Genomic DNA, 17,795 nt, shown 5'->3' on the forward strand with positions numbered 1-17,795 from the left:
GGCGGGGGCGCGGCGCGGGGCTGCCGGGTCGCACTCACCATGTGGCGGTCGTGCGCGCGCGCCACTCGGGCGTTGTGCGTGGCCAGCTCGTGCGGACGGGCACCGTGCGTGCGGTAGAGCGCGGCGCACGCCACGAGCGGCGCGGCGGGGGCGCGGCGCGGGGCTGCCGGGTCGCACTCACCATGTGGCGGTCGTGCGCGCGCGCCACTCGGGCGTTGTGCGTGGCCAGCTCGTGCGGACGGGCACCGTGCGTGCGGTAGAGCGCGGCGCACGCCACGAGCGGCGCGGCGGGGGCGCGGCGCGGGGCTGCCGGGTCGCACTCACCATGTGGCGGTCGTGCGCGCGCGCCACTCGGGCGTTGTGCGTGGCCAGCTCGTGCGGACGGGCACCGTGCGTGCGGTAGAGCGCGGCGCACGCCACGAGCGGCGCGGCGGGGGCGCGGCGCGGGGCTGCCGGGTCGCACTCACCATGTGGCGGTCGTGCGCGCGCGCCACTCGGGCGTTGTGCGTGGCCAGCTCGTGCGGACGGGCACCGTGCGTGCGGTAGAGCGCGGCGCACGCCACGAGCGGCGCGGCGGGGGCGCGGCGCGGGGCTGCCGGGTCGCACTCACCATGTGGCGGTCGTGCGCGCGCGCCACTCGGGCGTTGTGCGTGGCCAGCTCGTGCGGACGGGCACCGTGCGTGCGGTAGAGCGCGGCGCACGCCACGAGCGGCGCGGCGGGGGCGCGGCGCGGGGCTGCCGGGTCGCACTCACCATGTGGCGGTCGTGCGCGCGCGCCACTCGGGCGTTGTGCGTGGCCAGCTCGTGCGGACGGGCACCGTGCGTGCGGTAGAGCGCGGCGCACGCCACGAGCGGCGCGGCGGGGGCGCGGCGCGGGGCTGCCGGGTCGCACTCACCATGTGGCGGTCGTGCGCGCGCGCCACTCGGGCGTTGTGCGTGGCCAGCTCGTGCGGACGGGCACCGTGCGTGCGGTAGAGCGCGGCGCACGCCACGAGCGGCGCGGCGGGGGCGCGGCGCGGGGCTGCCGGGTCGCACTCACCATGTGGCGGTCGTGCGCGCGCGCCACTCGGGCGTTGTGCGTGGCCAGCTCGTGCGGACGGGCACCGTGCGTGCGGTAGAGCGCGGCGCACGCCACGAGCGGCGCGGCGGGGGCGCGGCGCGGGGCTGCCGGGTCGCACTCACCATGTGGCGGTCGTGCGCGCGCGCCACTCGGGCGTTGTGCGTGGCCAGCTCGTGCGGACGGGCACCGTGCGTGCGGTAGAGCGCGGCGCACGCCACGAGCGGCGCGGCGGGGGCGCGGCGCGGGGCTGCCGGGTCGCACTCACCATGTGGCGGTCGTGCGCGCGCGCCACTCGGGCGTTGTGCGTGGCCAGCTCGTGCGGACGGGCACCGTGCGTGCGGTAGAGCGCGGCGCACGCCACGAGCGGCGCGGCGGGGGCGCGGCGCGGGGCTGCCGGGTCGCACTCACCATGTGGCGGTCGTGCGCGCGCGCCACTCGGGCGTTGTGCGTGGCCAGCTCGTGCGGACGGGCACCGTGCGTGCGGTAGAGCGCGGCGCACGCCACGAGCGGCGCGGCGGGGGCGCGGCGCGGGGCTGCCGGGTCGCACTCACCATGTGGCGGTCGTGCGCGCGCGCCACTCGGGCGTTGTGCGTGGCCAGCTCGTGCGGACGGGCACCGTGCGTGCGGTAGAGCGCGGCGCACGCCACGAGCGGCGCGGCGGGGGCGCGGCGCGGGGCTGCCGGGTCGCACTCACCATGTGGCGGTCGTGCGCGCGCGCCACTCGGGCGTTGTGCGTGGCCAGCTCGTGCGGACGGGCACCGTGCGTGCGGTAGAGCGCGGCGCACGCCACGAGCGGCGCGGCGGGGGCGCGGCGCGGGGCTGCCGGGTCGCACTCACCATGTGGCGGTCGTGCGCGCGCGCCACTCGGGCGTTGTGCGTGGCCAGCTCGTGCGGACGGGCACCGTGCGTGCGGTAGAGCGCGGCGCACGCCACGAGCGGCGCGGCGGGGGCGCGGCGCGGGGCTGCCGGGTCGCACTCACCATGTGGCGGTCGTGCGCGCGCGCCACTCGGGCGTTGTGCGTGGCCAGCTCGTGCGGACGGGCACCGTGCGTGCGGTAGAGCGCGGCGCACGCCACGAGCGGCGCGGCGGGGGCGCGGCGCGGGGCTGCCGGGTCGCACTCACCATGTGGCGGTCGTGCGCGCGCGCCACTCGGGCGTTGTGCGTGGCCAGCTCGTGCGGACGGGCACCGTGCGTGCGGTAGAGCGCGGCGCACGCCACGAGCGGCGCGGCGGGGGCGCGGCGCGGGGCTGCCGGGTCGCACTCACCATGTGGCGGTCGTGCGCGCGCGCCACTCGGGCGTTGTGCGTGGCCAGCTCGTGCGGACGGGCACCGTGCGTGCGGTAGAGCGCGGCGCACGCCACGAGCGGCGCGGCGGGGGCGCGGCGCGGGGCTGCCGGGTCGCACTCACCATGTGGCGGTCGTGCGCGCGCGCCACTCGGGCGTTGTGCGTGGCCAGCTCGTGCGGACGGGCACCGTGCGTGCGGTAGAGCGCGGCGCACGCCACGAGCGGCGCGGCGGGGGCGCGGCGCGGGGCTGCCGGGTCGCACTCACCATGTGGCGGTCGTGCGCGCGCGCCACTCGGGCGTTGTGCGTGGCCAGCTCGTGCGGACGGGCACCGTGCGTGCGGTAGAGCGCGGCGCACGCCACGAGCGGCGCGGCGGGGGCGCGGCGCGGGGCTGCCGGGTCGCACTCACCATGTGGCGGTCGTGCGCGCGCGCCACTCGGGCGTTGTGCGTGGCCAGCTCGTGCGGACGGGCACCGTGCGTGCGGTAGAGCGCGGCGCACGCCACGAGCGGCGCGGCGGGGGCGCGGCGCGGGGCTGCCGGGTCGCACTCACCATGTGGCGGTCGTGCGCGCGCGCCACTCGGGCGTTGTGCGTGGCCAGCTCGTGCGGACGGGCACCGTGCGTGCGGTAGAGCGCGGCGCACGCCACGAGCGGCGCGGCGGGGGCGCGCGCGCGGCGCAGCACGGACGCGGCGCCCGACGGGAACGCGCGCTCCAGCGTGGCCTGCGCGGCCGCCGTCAGCGAGCCCGCGCGGGGCTGCTTGCGACTAAAAAACATGTCCTACGCTGTAAATACGATTTTTCAACTGAAGACGTAGGATAATTTCCCGGCACAGCGGGCGCAAGCTATTTGCGTGCGTACACGTGCGGAATGCTCACCCTAAGCCGGGGAGGTGCCTCTCGTCGGGGAGGGGGGCGGTGGGCAGGGGGGGCAGCGGGGCCTCGGGCACGGCGGAGGCCAGCTCGCCGCGCGCGGAGATGCTGACGCCCTGGGGGTTGGCCCAAAGGACCGGGTGAGCTGCCTCGTTGAAGCGGTGGCGATATAGGGAACAGTCCTACGGACAAAAAGTACTATATTAACAAAGACGACTTATTACATAAAATTGGCTTCCGTGTTCCCCGTAGGAACGGTAGGAATGAACGTAGTTGTCGTAGTGAGGCATTATTTAGCATTCCTAACAGCAGAACGAAACACGCACAGCATTCATATATTGGGCGCGCATGTAAGCAGTACAATGATAAATGTATGGACGCAGACTTGTTTGGCAGTTCATTAGGTCTGTTTAAGAAAACTGTATATTCTTTGTTGAAGTAAAGAAAGTGTGAAATGTTGCAAGCAACCGCATACTTGTAATTTGAGTCTTTTCTCTTTTACATCTATTCTATTTTTATGTAGGTAATTGGGTACTATAAGTTTACACTAATTTTATACATTTGTAAATTATCTTTGTAAATTAGGGAACTATAGGTGTTAAAACTACACTTTAAAACCCAAAAATTTATTAAAAGAAACAGCGAGAGAACAATTTTGCTTAATCACTAACGTCAAATCTGATTTTTCTCATCCACCCTCATTTAACTTTTATTAATAAAAACGGGTAGTTAAGTAAATGTTGCTAGTTGAATGAATGGAACCAGATTTGGATATTTTGCCTTAAACATGCCGCGGCCCAAGGACTATATGGGTCCTTTAAACCGTGGAAAACACAAACATCTTAACTATAGAGTGAGGATCTAAAAAACAAGACTATAAACTATCACTTAACTAAGGCTCTGAAGCAGCTAGAGGCAGAGGGCACAGTTTAGTAACTGGTCTCTTAAACACACGATCCTTAAATTGCAAGGATACTACACGCGTTACGCCGTCTGCTCCCGGGTGCTTCGCCACAATTCGTCCCAAAAGCCATTTACCTGGAGGTAAACGATCATCTTTTACTAAGACAACTGTACCAACATTTATGTCGGGGTGATTTTGGGACCATTTGTATCGATGTTGCAACATAGTAAGGTACTCAGATTGCCAACGTCGCCACAGACTTTGTACCATACGTTGTACCTTTTGCCATCGGTTTAAATAGTCAGGTCGAGTATCAACGAAACTTTCTTCAGGGATAGTAACCGGTGCCTCGCCGATCAAGAAATGACCAGGAGTCAACGGGAGTTCATCAACCGTAGAACTAATCAACGTAAGAGGCCGAGAGTTGACACAAGCCTCGACCTGTGTGGTAAGAGTGCAAAACTCTTCGAAGGTTAAGCAGGATTCACCTACGACGCGTTTCAAATGTCCTTTTACGGATTTAACTCCTGCCTCCCACAATCCTCCAAAGTGAGGAGCACCAGGAGGAATGAAATGCCATGTTGTGCTGTCGTTAGCCAACAGTTGCGCGATTTCTTCAACGACAGCTGATTTGCTGTTTTTGAACGCGAGATCTAATTCTTTGGACGCGCCTACGAAATTAGTCCCACAATCACTCCAGATGTCTTTACAATGCCCACGTCGAGCAGTGAAACGTTTAAAGGCCGCTAAAAACGCAGCACTAGATAGTGAACTTACTAATTCTAGGTGAATAGCTTTTGTAACCATACACAAGAATACACTTATGTAAGCTTTACAAGTTTTGGTGCATCTACCAGAGTACAGTTTCAGCGTGAATGGACCACAAAAGTCTACGCCGCTGGTTAAAAATGGGCGTGACGGATTGACTCTGCACTGTGGTAAATTACCCATCAACGGGGTCATAGTTTGGGCAGTTTGGGTAAAACAAGGTTTACATAATCTTAAAATCTTTTTTACCAAGTTTTTCGCTCTTAGAATCCAATATTTTTGGTGAACAAGATTCAAAGTTAGTGAATTTCTACCATGTAGTGTTCTCAAATGAGCATCAATTACAATCAGCTTTGCTAAGTTACACTTGTGATGTAAAATTATAGGAGACTTCATATCGGGTGGTATTTGAGCATTTACAAGCCGTCCACCAACTCTAATAATTTTATCATTATCTAGGATCGGATTCAAAGAGTGAATGTTACTATTTTTTGGGATAGGTTTGCTCTGTGATAGCAATCCTATTTCATTTTCAAAGTGAACAGACTGTGACATTCTAATACAGGTTTTTAATGCATTTTTTATTTCATCAGTAGTGAGGTATGTCAGTTTTATGTTATCATTCCTTTTAAGAACTTTATCTTTACATAGCCGGAGAAATCGAAAGCAATAGGCTGTCACACGTATAAGCCTAAGTAGACTTGAGGATCTATTGAGGTACACGGTACATTCATTGGGTTCTGAGGTGCATAAGTAACTAACTTTTGCTTTCGGTTTTGCTTCGAGTGTCGTTTCAGGAATAGTAAAATTAGGATAACAAATCTCAACAGACTCGCGAAGAAAGGCTGGACCTTCCCACCATAGTTGTGACTGCATCAGCTCGTCAGGACTGATACCGCGTGAGGCGCAGTCCGCGGGGTTATCCGCAGACTTAACATGATGCCATTGACTACTATTCGTAACATTCAAGATTTCTGTGGTGCGATTACCAACGAATGGCTTCCAAGTATTTGGAGTTTTACGCAACCAGGCCAAAACTATTGTGGAATCTGTCCAAGCAATCACACAATTATCATCAATATTTAGACTAGATTTCACATTTGGTATCAATTTAGACAATAGGTGGGGGTCCAGCTATCATGGTCCACCAATCTATAAACTGCATTCTAAAAACTCTTCCAAGAAATTATGATAATATTGACCTTTTGTGCCTTGAAGTCCTTAATAGCAATAAACTTCAACATATCATAGGTGTCTATTCTCCCTCAAATGTCACAGTGGGCGTTGGGGATTACCAGGAGCTTTTCAGCCACTTCTCCGAGAAAACTCTAATAGTCGGTGACTTCAATGCTCATCACACGGCTTGGTCATACACAACTGACACACGGGGTAGGCTTTTATCAGACACTAGCTTAGAACAGAACTACGTATTTCTTAACAATGGAGACTTTACCCGTTGCGCCAAGCTTAATGATAGTATAGTATGCACATCACCTGATATCTCTTTTTGTAGTGCTGATCTCTCACTCGACTTTGATTGGAACGTCACTAACGAATCGTTTGGGAGTGATCACCTTATTATCTCTATTAAAACGTTAGACAGTACTCAAATTAACCGCGAATTGAAAAGAAACATCAAAAGGGCCAACTGGGTAGAATATACACAACACATCAAATCTGCATGTGAGGGATTAGATTTCGGAGACAATGTACAAAGTAATTACGATAAACTCATAGACATAATTGAAGAAAGTGCCAACAAAAACATTCCTTATATTAAAATCGGTATTAACCCTAACAGATTCAAGCCAAAACCTTGGTGGAATCCTGATTTATCGAAGGCAGTAGCAGAGAGAAGATTATCTCTAAAACACTTTAGGAAATCACGTACGGTTGAAAATTACTTAATTTACAAAGAAAAGGTAATTATTGCTCGAAAACTGATTAAGCTTGCAAAAAGGAACTCATGGCAAGAGTTTTGTGATAGCATAGACTGCAATACGCCCAGCAGTGTGGTTTGGAGGAAACTCAGATGGCTTAAAGGTTATCGAAGTCCTAAAGACTACTTACCAGAGAGTACCGCAGTTTCGTTTGTAACAGATCTCACTCCTGATGGTGTTTCCTTTCAGCCCCTAGATTTTAATATGAATGGTTCCAATCCACTTTTATTTACATTTTCAGAACTAAATTTGATTCTTAAAAGAGTAGATACTTCGGCTGGTTTAGATTCCATTACTTATTCTATGATTAGTCATTTACCGGATAATGCGAAAGAATATCTTCTACACATATTTAACACAATTTATAAAAAAGGTGAGATACCAGATCAGTGGCGTAGGATCAAACTTATAGCCATACCAAAGAGAAATACTGATAGTACTAAGTATCGTCCTATCTCACTTATTAACTGCCTTTGTAAGACCTTTAATTTAATGATAACTCGTCGCCTTGAATATCATTTCGAAAGTAACAAATTATTTAATGATAGTACTTTGGGTTTCCGTGTCAAGACAATCTTAGTAGGTTCATTGTAGATACAGAAACTGCGTTTATAAACAAAAATTACGTTTTATGCGCGTACAGAGACATAAGTAACGCTTATAATAATGTGGCAATTGAACCTCTTATAACCGCTTTAGTTGAATTTGATGTGGATCCGCTCCTGTGTAGATATATTAGAGAATTTTTAAACGAAAGATTTTTGATATATAGGCTACGGGATGGTAGGGAAATAACACGAATAAGCAGACAGGGTTTAGCTCAAGGTGACCCTATGTCACCTATTTTATTTAATATAGTCACAATTAAGTTATGCAACACACTCGTTAAGACAGTTAAGGTATCACAATATGCCGACGATTTCGCTCTGTATTGTATTAATCAAAACATTGATCTTTGTGCTAGTACCATTCAATCAAGTCTTAACATCTTTACATCAATGTTAGAGTTAAAATTGGATTAGAATTATCTATCACAAAGACTAAACTCTGCATTTTTACTAGAAAATACAAAGTACCTGCTATTAGTATACGTATAAATAACACTGAAATTGAGGTTATTAATTGTACAAAGTTTTTGGGTGTTTGGGTAGACAGTCGCCTTAATTGGACTCGACATGTTTTAGAAACTGCACAAAAGTGTACTGCGTACGTTAACATTCTTAGTTCCATAAGTAACTCAAAGTGGGGTGTCCACCCAACTCACTTAAGAAGACTGTATTTAGCACTGGTGCGATCTCGACTTGATTACGGATGTATAATTTACGGTAACGCCAGCTCTAAACTTCTCCAGAGATTGGACGTAATCCAAAACCAATGTCTTCGCCTTTGTGGAAGCTTTATTCGGGACACCCCAATTTTTGCAATGGAAAGCGAACTTTGTATTCCACCCTTAAATTTCAGAAGAACTTATTTAAGTGACAAATACTTCCTGAAACTCTCTTCTAGAACATACGACTATTTGAGAACACAATTAGAAATATTAAACAACACATTAGATTCGGGCGCAAGATATTGGCGCAAAAACCAACTTCCACTGTTGATTGAGAGTTTCAGAAAGTACTCCAACCTACCCATGTCAAAATTTGAAGTTTTGCCCCAATGTTTGCTTTCCTATGATCTTAAAACACTCCCTTGGGATAAAATGATAATGCATAAAGTGAACACTATTAATGAACCTAAAGCTCAAGTGGCAGCAGGGGCAGCTGCTGAGGTGGCGGCGCTGAGAAAACGGGAGAAGTACGCGGAATTGGACGGCTATTTGTTTGTGCCTCTGGCGGTCGAAACGGCTGGTTGTTGGTGCTCAGAGGCTAGAGAGTTTTTTAAGGAGGTTGGGAACCGTTTGCGAGATAGAGGCCTGGATCCCCGCTCCGGGTCATTCCTGGTGCAGAGGTTGTCCATCGCGATTCAGCGCGGTAATGCGGCGAGCGTTTTGGGCACCTTTGCGCCGGGGATGACGCGGGGTGGGATATTTGACTGACTCAGTAGTCAGTCAGTCAGTACCGCTTTGTTTTTGACTTGTGTTTTTTTTTGTGTTATGTAACTTGTGTAAATGTAATGTAATTATGTGATGTATTTTATAATTAATGTAATTTTGGCTTGGATAGTATAGTTCGTTTTTTTTAGCATTATAAATAAGGTAAATTTAAAATTATAAAATTATTGAATGTATTATTTATTAAGTTCATGTTGATTTTATACAAATAAAACTGCAAAAAACCTAAAAAAAAAAAAAAAAGCTCAAGTACTCATTCACGATCTTAAGCAACGTACCGAAGATATGATAGACGTACAGTTCTCAGATCACATTCAAATTTACACTGACGGGTCCAAAACTAGACACGGTTCTAGTTGCGCGTTTTACGATGAAGCTGCGAATTTTGGGGCCAAATTTCTTATTGAAAATCCAAGTATACCCATAATGGGAGTCGAACTGACAGCAATTAATGAAGCAGTACATTACATAGAGTCGACAACATACCGTAATATTGTAATTTTTACAGACTCGAAGAGCGGTCTACAACATTTGTTGGGAAGTGCTAAGGGCGGCAGTGTCGGTAGATACGAAGCTTACCTCATTATTAAATGTATCCATAGATTGATACGTAACGGGGTTGAAGTTCGTTTGCAATGGATTCCTTCACACGTGGGCATTAGGGGTAACGAGGTAGCAGACTCACTTGCATCCGAGGCTCTACAGAACGGAATACCTCTCGATACGGTACCGCACTATACTGATCATCTTCCAAAAGTTAAAACCGACAGTTACATTAAATTTAAATCCTATTTCAATGAGTGCTCAAAAAACAAAGGTATCTGGTACAGGACCATTGTAGACGAACCACCACGCATACCTTGGTTTGCCTCTCGAAACCTCAACAGAAAGGAAATAGTTATCTGTTTTCGAACCCGAACTTACCACGTCCCACTCAACAAATTTAATTTCGTAATGAAAAAAAGAGACGATCCAAACTGTACACGATGCGAGAGAGAGGAGGACCTCCTTCACTTCGGTAGTAAACACTAGTTCTCGAGTGTAAAATCAACGAACAATCTAGGTTGGATCTTTTAAAAGAAACTCTGTGCTCTGCGGGGGATCTCCTCTTCTTCTTCCATCAAATCTTAAGCTCAGGGTTTACTACCGAATATAGTGGTAGATTTTTAAGTTTCATTATACAGTCATTGGACCTTAGATCTGAATATTATAAAAATACTCCTTAAGTAGTAACCCCAATTGTTTTAAGTAACACCTAAAGTTTAAGTTACAATGTTATTATTTTTAAGCCGACTTAATCATAAGATGTATGGCTTTTAAAATAAATAAGATTACAAAAAAAAAGGTCTATAACTGTTCCAAACTTTAAAAACGCGATTAATCAAAATGTTACTATTACTAAAAAAAAGTGAGTAGACATGTTATTTTCGTGTATCTTTGATGTAAGATGTTGTCAGGTGGGCCACGTGTGGGACGTGGTGCGCTGCGTGTACAGCTCGCGCGCGGCCGAGGCGCGGCGCGCGCCCGCCCCGCCGCCGCCGCAGCCCCCGCCGCCCCAGCCGCCCCAGGCCCACGAGCCCTACAGGTGACGTCACTATATACACACACACACACACACACACACACACACACACACACACACACACACACACACACACACACACACACACACACACACACACACACACACACACACACACACACACAGTGTGGGACGTGGTGCGCCTTGTTGGCCAGCCTCCGCTTTCGAGAGCCTTCGCACTGTGTCACGGTATTTCTCAACAGACTCTTTGAACTGCTACCACGTCGCGTCTGGCAGCTGCCGGTGATACGACTTGGTATGGATGTCTCCACCTCCCAGCCTAGTCTGTTTACTGTGACGGCGTGATAAGGAGAGCCTTCACGCAGCTGTGGTAAGCTTGCAATTTACTGGCGGTCCTAGTGACCTAGTCACAGCATCAGACCGCCCTCTCTTACGAGTCAACGACCTTAAGAATGAGGCGTAGCTCCTGTCAGATAGGACGCTCCAACACCGAGCTGGCGGGATCAGGAGTGACGTCCGCTGTGATATACCTACTGGCGTGACTTGCGCATGCATGCAACATGCCAAGGGCTAACGCTACGTAGCGAACGAGACGCAACTGTCACTGTCTCACTAATATGGAGGAACCGGGTATTCCCGGTTCCGGTACTATGTTTGTATAGAAAACCAGTAACGGGAGCACTCCCTAGGGCGTCCCCTTGTCTAGGCCGCCTGTACGCCTACAATGTAGAAATGGTCTTCATGGTGCATCAAAAATAAGATCGACTGCCAGGTACCTCTAATACCCAGTGAAGTAGCGAGCTATCTCAGACATCTATTTCTATTGTCCATGTTAGCTTTCAGAACGATACTTGTTCATAAGCCTGTAACAAGTGCTGTATGTGATCCACTATCGGACACTATGCCTTCTTCCAACGCCATTAATAGCGAGACCAGCGCCTCCCAAACCACCAGCTTGGGACGCGAGAAATCTACTTGCCCTAATTTGAATAGCCCTACAACGTTAGGTACGTTAGAAGAAGTACGATAGAAGAGCTGCCGCACTTTTGCTGTTAGCATCAGGCCGCAGGGTCAATGACCTTACTCTACTACACTGTAGCCCGGGCAATTACATAGTTAACTTTCACGCTATTATTTTGTGTCCGAAATTCTGCTCTAAACCAGATAACGTGTCTTACCGACTGGACTCTTAGAAGCTCCGGAATAAAGTATAGACCCAGTAAGTAGGTAGTCTGGGTACATCAGCTTGCGAGAATTACACAAATGTTAGGGGACACTGCGCTTATTTTTTTCAGCCACAGTCTCATCTAAGCCGGCCTCGCCTACGATTGCTTTGATCCACGATGTACTTAATAACTAAATTGGCTGGAAAGCTATCTAATTAGCGATATTTTGGCTTAAGTTAATTGGGAACACGACTCGCCGAGATTCTGCGGTTCGGATGCGATTTCGATTATTTCGAATGAGAAATCCTCTCAAACCAGTTTAACGTCAGATTCGAACCTGGGATTACAATTTAAATTCTCAATTTCCTGTAATGCATCATTATAACGAGTCACTGTGATTTCATGGGTTGCAATATAGCTTATATATATTTATTCTTTCTCTGAGTTCTATGACAGTAGGTGTAGCCCTAACGCTTGCGCGCCCGCTGACTCGCCACCAGGAGATGGATATGACTCAAGCCTTTGACTATGTTAACCATGACCGACTATTATGCAAGCTTGAAATGTATGGTATTAGAGGTAATGCGCTAAATCTTATCGAATCTTACTTAAGAGAAAGGCCTCAATGTACTGAAATATCTAGAATCTGTACGAAGACAAAAACAGAACAAAAGTACTATTCGAGAGAGCAGTATGTCACACATGGAGTCCCACAGGGCAGTGTGCTTGGTCCCCTACTGTTCCTCGTTTATATTAATGACCTGCCAAATGACGTTGACTATCCAATGGTACTATTTGCTGACGACAGCACATCTATAATAAATTGCGATAGCCTGATTACATACGAAAATGACATTAATTCAGAATTAAATAATATTTCGACGACCGGTCTGGTCTAGTGGATAGTGACCCTGTCTGCTAAGCCGATGGTCCTGGGTTCGAATCCCAGTAAGGGCATTTATTTGTGTGATGAACACTAATATTTGTTCCTGAGTCATGGTTGTTTTCTATGTATATAAGTATGTATTTATCTATACAAGTATGTATATCGTCGCCTAGTACCCATAGTACAAGCTTTGCTTAGTTTGGGGCTAGGTTTGATCTGTGTAAGATGTCCCCTAATATTTATTTATTGTATTTATTTATAATGTGGTTAAATAATAATAATCTAATAATCAATCTTAAAAAGACTAATGTAATGCACTTCTACAATCGCATAAATCCTATTAATACTGATACAATAGATAGTCAACTTACCTGGAAACCTCATGTTGCTGAGATATGTCAACAACTAAACAAATCTGCTTATGCACTTTCTAAACTATCAAAAATAGTTAGTCAAGACACAGTTCTGTCGGCCTACCATGGACTTGTAGTCTCAAGACTCCGATATGGGATTATATTCTGGGGTAATTCAGTCGATAGGGAAAATGTACTTATAGCCCAAAAACGGTGTGTAAGAGCAATGTGCGGGAAAAAACCCGGAGAAAGCAGTGTTCCGTTATTCAAAGTAATGAAAATTTTAACATTTCCGTGTATTTATATCTTAGAAATGGCAGTATTTGTTAAATGCAACTCTAATTTGTTCGCTAAAGTCTCAGAGTACCGCAAACAACCAACGCGATCACAATATGACCAGAACTTGCACAATGAGCAACGGAAGACCACATTGATGCGAAAAAGCATTTTTGGAATGGCAACCAGAATATATAACAAAATTCCTGATTGTTTAAAATCATTACCAATATCACAATTTAAAAAACAACTGACTGCACTATTAATCGAAAAATGTTATTATAAAATAAATGAATATTTGAATGAAAATTAAATGTATGTATAATTTTATTTCGGAGCGCCCTAAACAGACACGTGTGCTGGTAACTAGTATAGGAGTTCCATACTACGGTAATTCTGGGGCGCTCCAGGGGTTAAGTGTATAATTATGTTCTAAATTCTAATGATTAATATTTAATTTACAACTTGTAAATTTTGAAATAATGCATGTTTTATGTTTATAAGTAGTATAGTATTTGTACGCCACTATTGGCAGAGCATGGTGAGACTACGAAACTGTAATGTAAGATCAATCATTGTACCTGTGTTTTCACAAATAAAGAATCTCTCTCTCTCTCTCTCTCTCTCTCTCTCTCTCTCTCTCTCTCTCTCTCTCTCTCTCTCTCTCATGGCTGGTCTTCATTTCCGGTTATGTTGGTGAACTTCAAACTTGCTCTTGCGATGTCTCTCCATTTCTGACGGTTGATGGCGTTGCGAGCGCACTCGACTACGGATGACTTCGTCATTATTTTTAAAAGGTCGGTCCATCGCGTAGGAGATCTTCCTCTAGATCTTTTCCCTACGATCTGGCCCTGTACTACAAGCCTTTCCAATGAGTCCACATTTCTGGATACATGGCCGAAGAACTTAAGACTGTTACTGAACTTAAGACTGTTAACTTATAACTGTCACTCTCTAAAAACTATTTTATCGTAAATTTATTTAAAGGAAATGAGACCCGTCCGGCGCGTGTAGGGTCACGGCACACGGCCGTGAACGCAACCGGCAGCGTCTATCCTTCAAGACGATCGAGCGCAGAGTGGGGCGCGGAGTGAGGCCACCGGTATCAGAAGTCCAAAACTGCTGACACCAGTCGTTCGGCCGAAAGTACACTCGCACATAGAAGCGTTGCTTTCATTTCTTAAATTAACATAACTAGTAGTTCGCCCCGAACCAAGAACTCGCGGTTCGACACAAAGATCAATTGAATGCAGTACTACTTAGGCCGAGATGGGCATTTCGTAATTGATTGATCATTTTCGAAATCTGCTCCCTCTAAAACCTATAAAACGACATCCATGACGACTTTTAGTGTATGGCCGCCATCTTGGAATCCAAAATGGTCATCATTTTCGAAATCTGCGCCCCCTATAACCTACAAAACTTAGAGGATATAACCAACGGAGACGCCATGTCTATAATTTTCGGTACAAAATAGTCTGCCGTTTTTTGCGGGGGAGGGGCACATAAAATGTATACGTAACGTAAACATAGCCATGTCAGATAAACGTCAGTCCATACATGTGGTTGACATGCCGTTGACCATTGGCCGCCTATTTTCGACAGAGGGGAACGCCTGTTAATGACCACTCCGTTGGTTATATTCTCTAAGCTACAAAACGACATCCATGACGACTTTTATGACATAGTGCATGGCCGCCATCTTGGATTGCACAATAGGCATTATTTCAGAGTGATACAGACATAAATACACTTTTTGTGTCAAACTGTATAATCACTGATTATTTATGTCTGGGATAAGAACGATCAAAAGTATTTTGACATTGAGTAATTATTTATAAACCTAAATTAAAAAAAAAACAATATTATTAATGTGTAAACCAAACACTTTCATTTGATATCATTTGATACCAAACTCGACCATACTTTCTTGCAAATAAAATGACCAGAATAGCAAGACCCCTCACAAATAGCTTTTTAGCATGTTAACCTCTTGATCGAGCCAGCTCAAAATTTAATGACTAAAATTGGATGCCCTCAACTATACGTTCACCCAATTTAAATTAAATTAGAACAAATTTACTTAAGTTCTTGAGTATCAAACTATCCTCTGATATTATCAAACTGCACAACGGGACTTAATCGCGTATTTAAGTTTTAAGATTTACCTCCGACGTTTCGAGGACGGCGTTGTCCCCGTGGTCTCGGAGAAGACTGGCTCAAGTTGACATCAACATCTTCTAGCCGCGCGAGTTTTTCGAACTACCCGCACTTGGTCTTGTTTATCAGTTTGAACGTTTTGCGCACTAGGGATGTCACTCTGTCGACACACAACACTAACGATATTCGATTTATCGACTGTCGATATTCGTTTCCGCTTACATTTACTAATGACTGGATTCCATGTGGATGAGATCTTAAAACCCTCGTCCCGATTAAAATTGCAATGTTTTTTGATTTCAATGGCTTCCCGCACTTTTCTACTGTAGAAATGGCGATCCGTGGAGAGGATTTTAGGGTTATGCAGCTCAATCCAGTGGTTTGGTCCTGACTCCAGCAAATGCTCAGCCACCGCAGACTTGTTGACCTGACGATTTGATTGATTTTTTTTGACGATTTTTTTTGATTTTTGACGAATATCGACAGTCGATAAATCGAATATCGTTAGTGTTGTGTGTCGACAGAGTGACATCCCTAGTGCGCAAAACGTTCAAACTGATAAACAAGACCAAGTGCGGGTAGTTCGAAAAACTCGCGCGGCTAGAAGATGTTGATGTCAACTTGAGCCAGTCTTCTCCGAGACCACGGGGACAACGCCGTCCTCGAAACGTCGGAGGTAAATCTTAAAACTTAAATACGCGATTAAGTCCCGTTGTGCAGTTTGATAATGTTTAATAATCGTGAAAGTTTAAATCAGTGTATCCTCTGATAGTTCAGCTTAAAAACATCGAAATGCCGGGACGTGCCGCTAGCCAGCCGCGTGTCCCAAGTCGAATGTAAGAACTTCGCTTCGCTTCGCTCGCTCGTTCGATAAGAACTTCGCTTCGCTTCGCTCGCTCGTTCGATAATATTGTTAAATCAAAATGTTAAGCTTATAATTATTTATTATTTTAAGTGTTAGTTAAAGAATGCTTTTAATTTAAATACCTATAGTAACGTGCATCGTTACAACACGTGGGCACGTACGTCCCACACGTACAGTACAGTACAGTACTCACTCGACTGATGGACAGAAACGCGTCTAACGTGGGCAACCAAGCGATGGCCGTGGCCACGTCTCTGTGCACGTGGCTACACGTGGGCACGTACGTCCCACACGTACAGTACGGTACTCACTCGGCTGGTGGACAGGAACGCGTCTAGCGTCGGCAGCCAGGCGACGGCCGTGGCAACGTCTCTGTGCATGTGGCTACACGTGGGCACGTACGTCCCACATGTACAGTACAGTACTCACTCAACTGGTGGACAGGAACACGTCTAACGTCGGCAGCCAAGCGACGGCCGTGGCAACGTCTCTGTGCATGTGGCTACACGTGGGCACGTACGTCCCACACGTACAGTACAGTACTCACTCGACTGGTGGACAGAAACGCGTCTAACGTCGGCAACCAAGTGACGGCCGTGGCCACGTCTCTGTGCATGTGGCTACACGTGGGCACGTACGTCCCACACGTACAGTACAGTACTCACTCGGCTGGTCGACAGGAACGCGTCTAACGTCGGCAGCCAAGCGACGGCCGTGGCCACGTCTCTGTGCTCCGCGAACGTGGCGAGGGGAACGTGGGGGCGACGTACGTCCCACACGTGGACGGCGCAGTCTAGCACTAGGGCGCAGGATGCTACGTGGTGTCTGAAATGGGGAGTTTTATACAGAAAATACTTCAGGGAGATCGAAAGGAACTCAATAGGGGGTTTTACTGCAATGTTCTGCTGCCAGAGTGCAGCACTAAGCTAGCTAGTCAACCATAGAGTAACATATACATACTGTGCCTTAAGTAAAATATGACATTGATGCATCAAGGCGGTTCGTTAACAAGGGCCTATCGGGAAACGTGAAAATCGACATTTCGTTACCTGCCTCTTTATCGCTCGAATATGCAAGAGTGATAGAGAGGTTAGAGATCGAAATTTCGATTTTCTTGTTTCGCGGTAGACCCCCAGATTGTGCTGGATAGTAGTAGTGGCGGCCCCTACGCAGAGTTTTGCGTAATATTCCCTATTCCAAGAGAATATTTTTGCCAACTCACTTGCGATGTGGGCGCCACTTGACATGGCCGACGGACGCGATGGTGTATATTGTGTGCTCTAATGTAGGCTTCCCGTGTATGTCCCACACCTGAAACAATTACTCATTTTAAGATAAAAGGTAGACACTGTAGACAGATTAAAAACAAAATAATAATCAACTTTACTCAAGTCACGAAGTCATTATCTACTTAAATGTAATTAATTATTAATGGTTAATTAACGCATTCACTGCTACCCTCTTTTCCTGGACATTCACCAGGTACCGCACTTTCCAGTCACTATATATATTATGAACGCGTCTGTGCGTCAAAGGCACAGGGTGAAAGTCACGGTGACGCATATATGCGTCGGTGGCAGTGAATGCGTTAACCCATTAAGACAAATGTGTAATTTTCAAGAAATAGGTACCACATTATCGCTTTCCATAAGGACGCTCTGAT

The 17,795-nt window shown here is 48.3% G+C and overlaps 1 protein-coding gene across 1 annotated transcript in view; it reads right to left on the bottom strand.

Moving 5' to 3' along the window:
- LOC134796325 (GATOR2 complex protein WDR24) overlaps positions 1 to 17,795 on the bottom strand; it is a 39,674-nt gene that overhangs the window by 9,933 nt on the left and 11,946 nt on the right. Inside the window, exons 6-9 of the mRNA XM_063768421.1 lie at positions 17,355 to 17,443; positions 16,798 to 16,957; positions 3,225 to 3,400; positions 2,899 to 3,112 (exon numbers count right to left, since the gene is read on the bottom strand). Coding sequence (XP_063624491.1) covers positions 2,899 to 3,112; positions 3,225 to 3,400; positions 16,798 to 16,957; positions 17,355 to 17,443 — 639 coding nt within the window. The remainder of the gene's footprint in view (positions 1 to 2,898; positions 3,113 to 3,224; positions 3,401 to 16,797; positions 16,958 to 17,354; positions 17,444 to 17,795) is intronic.

The sequence above is a fragment of the Cydia splendana genome, chromosome 13, assembly GCF_910591565.1.
Source record: "Cydia splendana chromosome 13, ilCydSple1.2, whole genome shotgun sequence".
NCBI lineage: Eukaryota > Metazoa > Arthropoda > Insecta > Lepidoptera > Tortricidae > Cydia > Cydia splendana.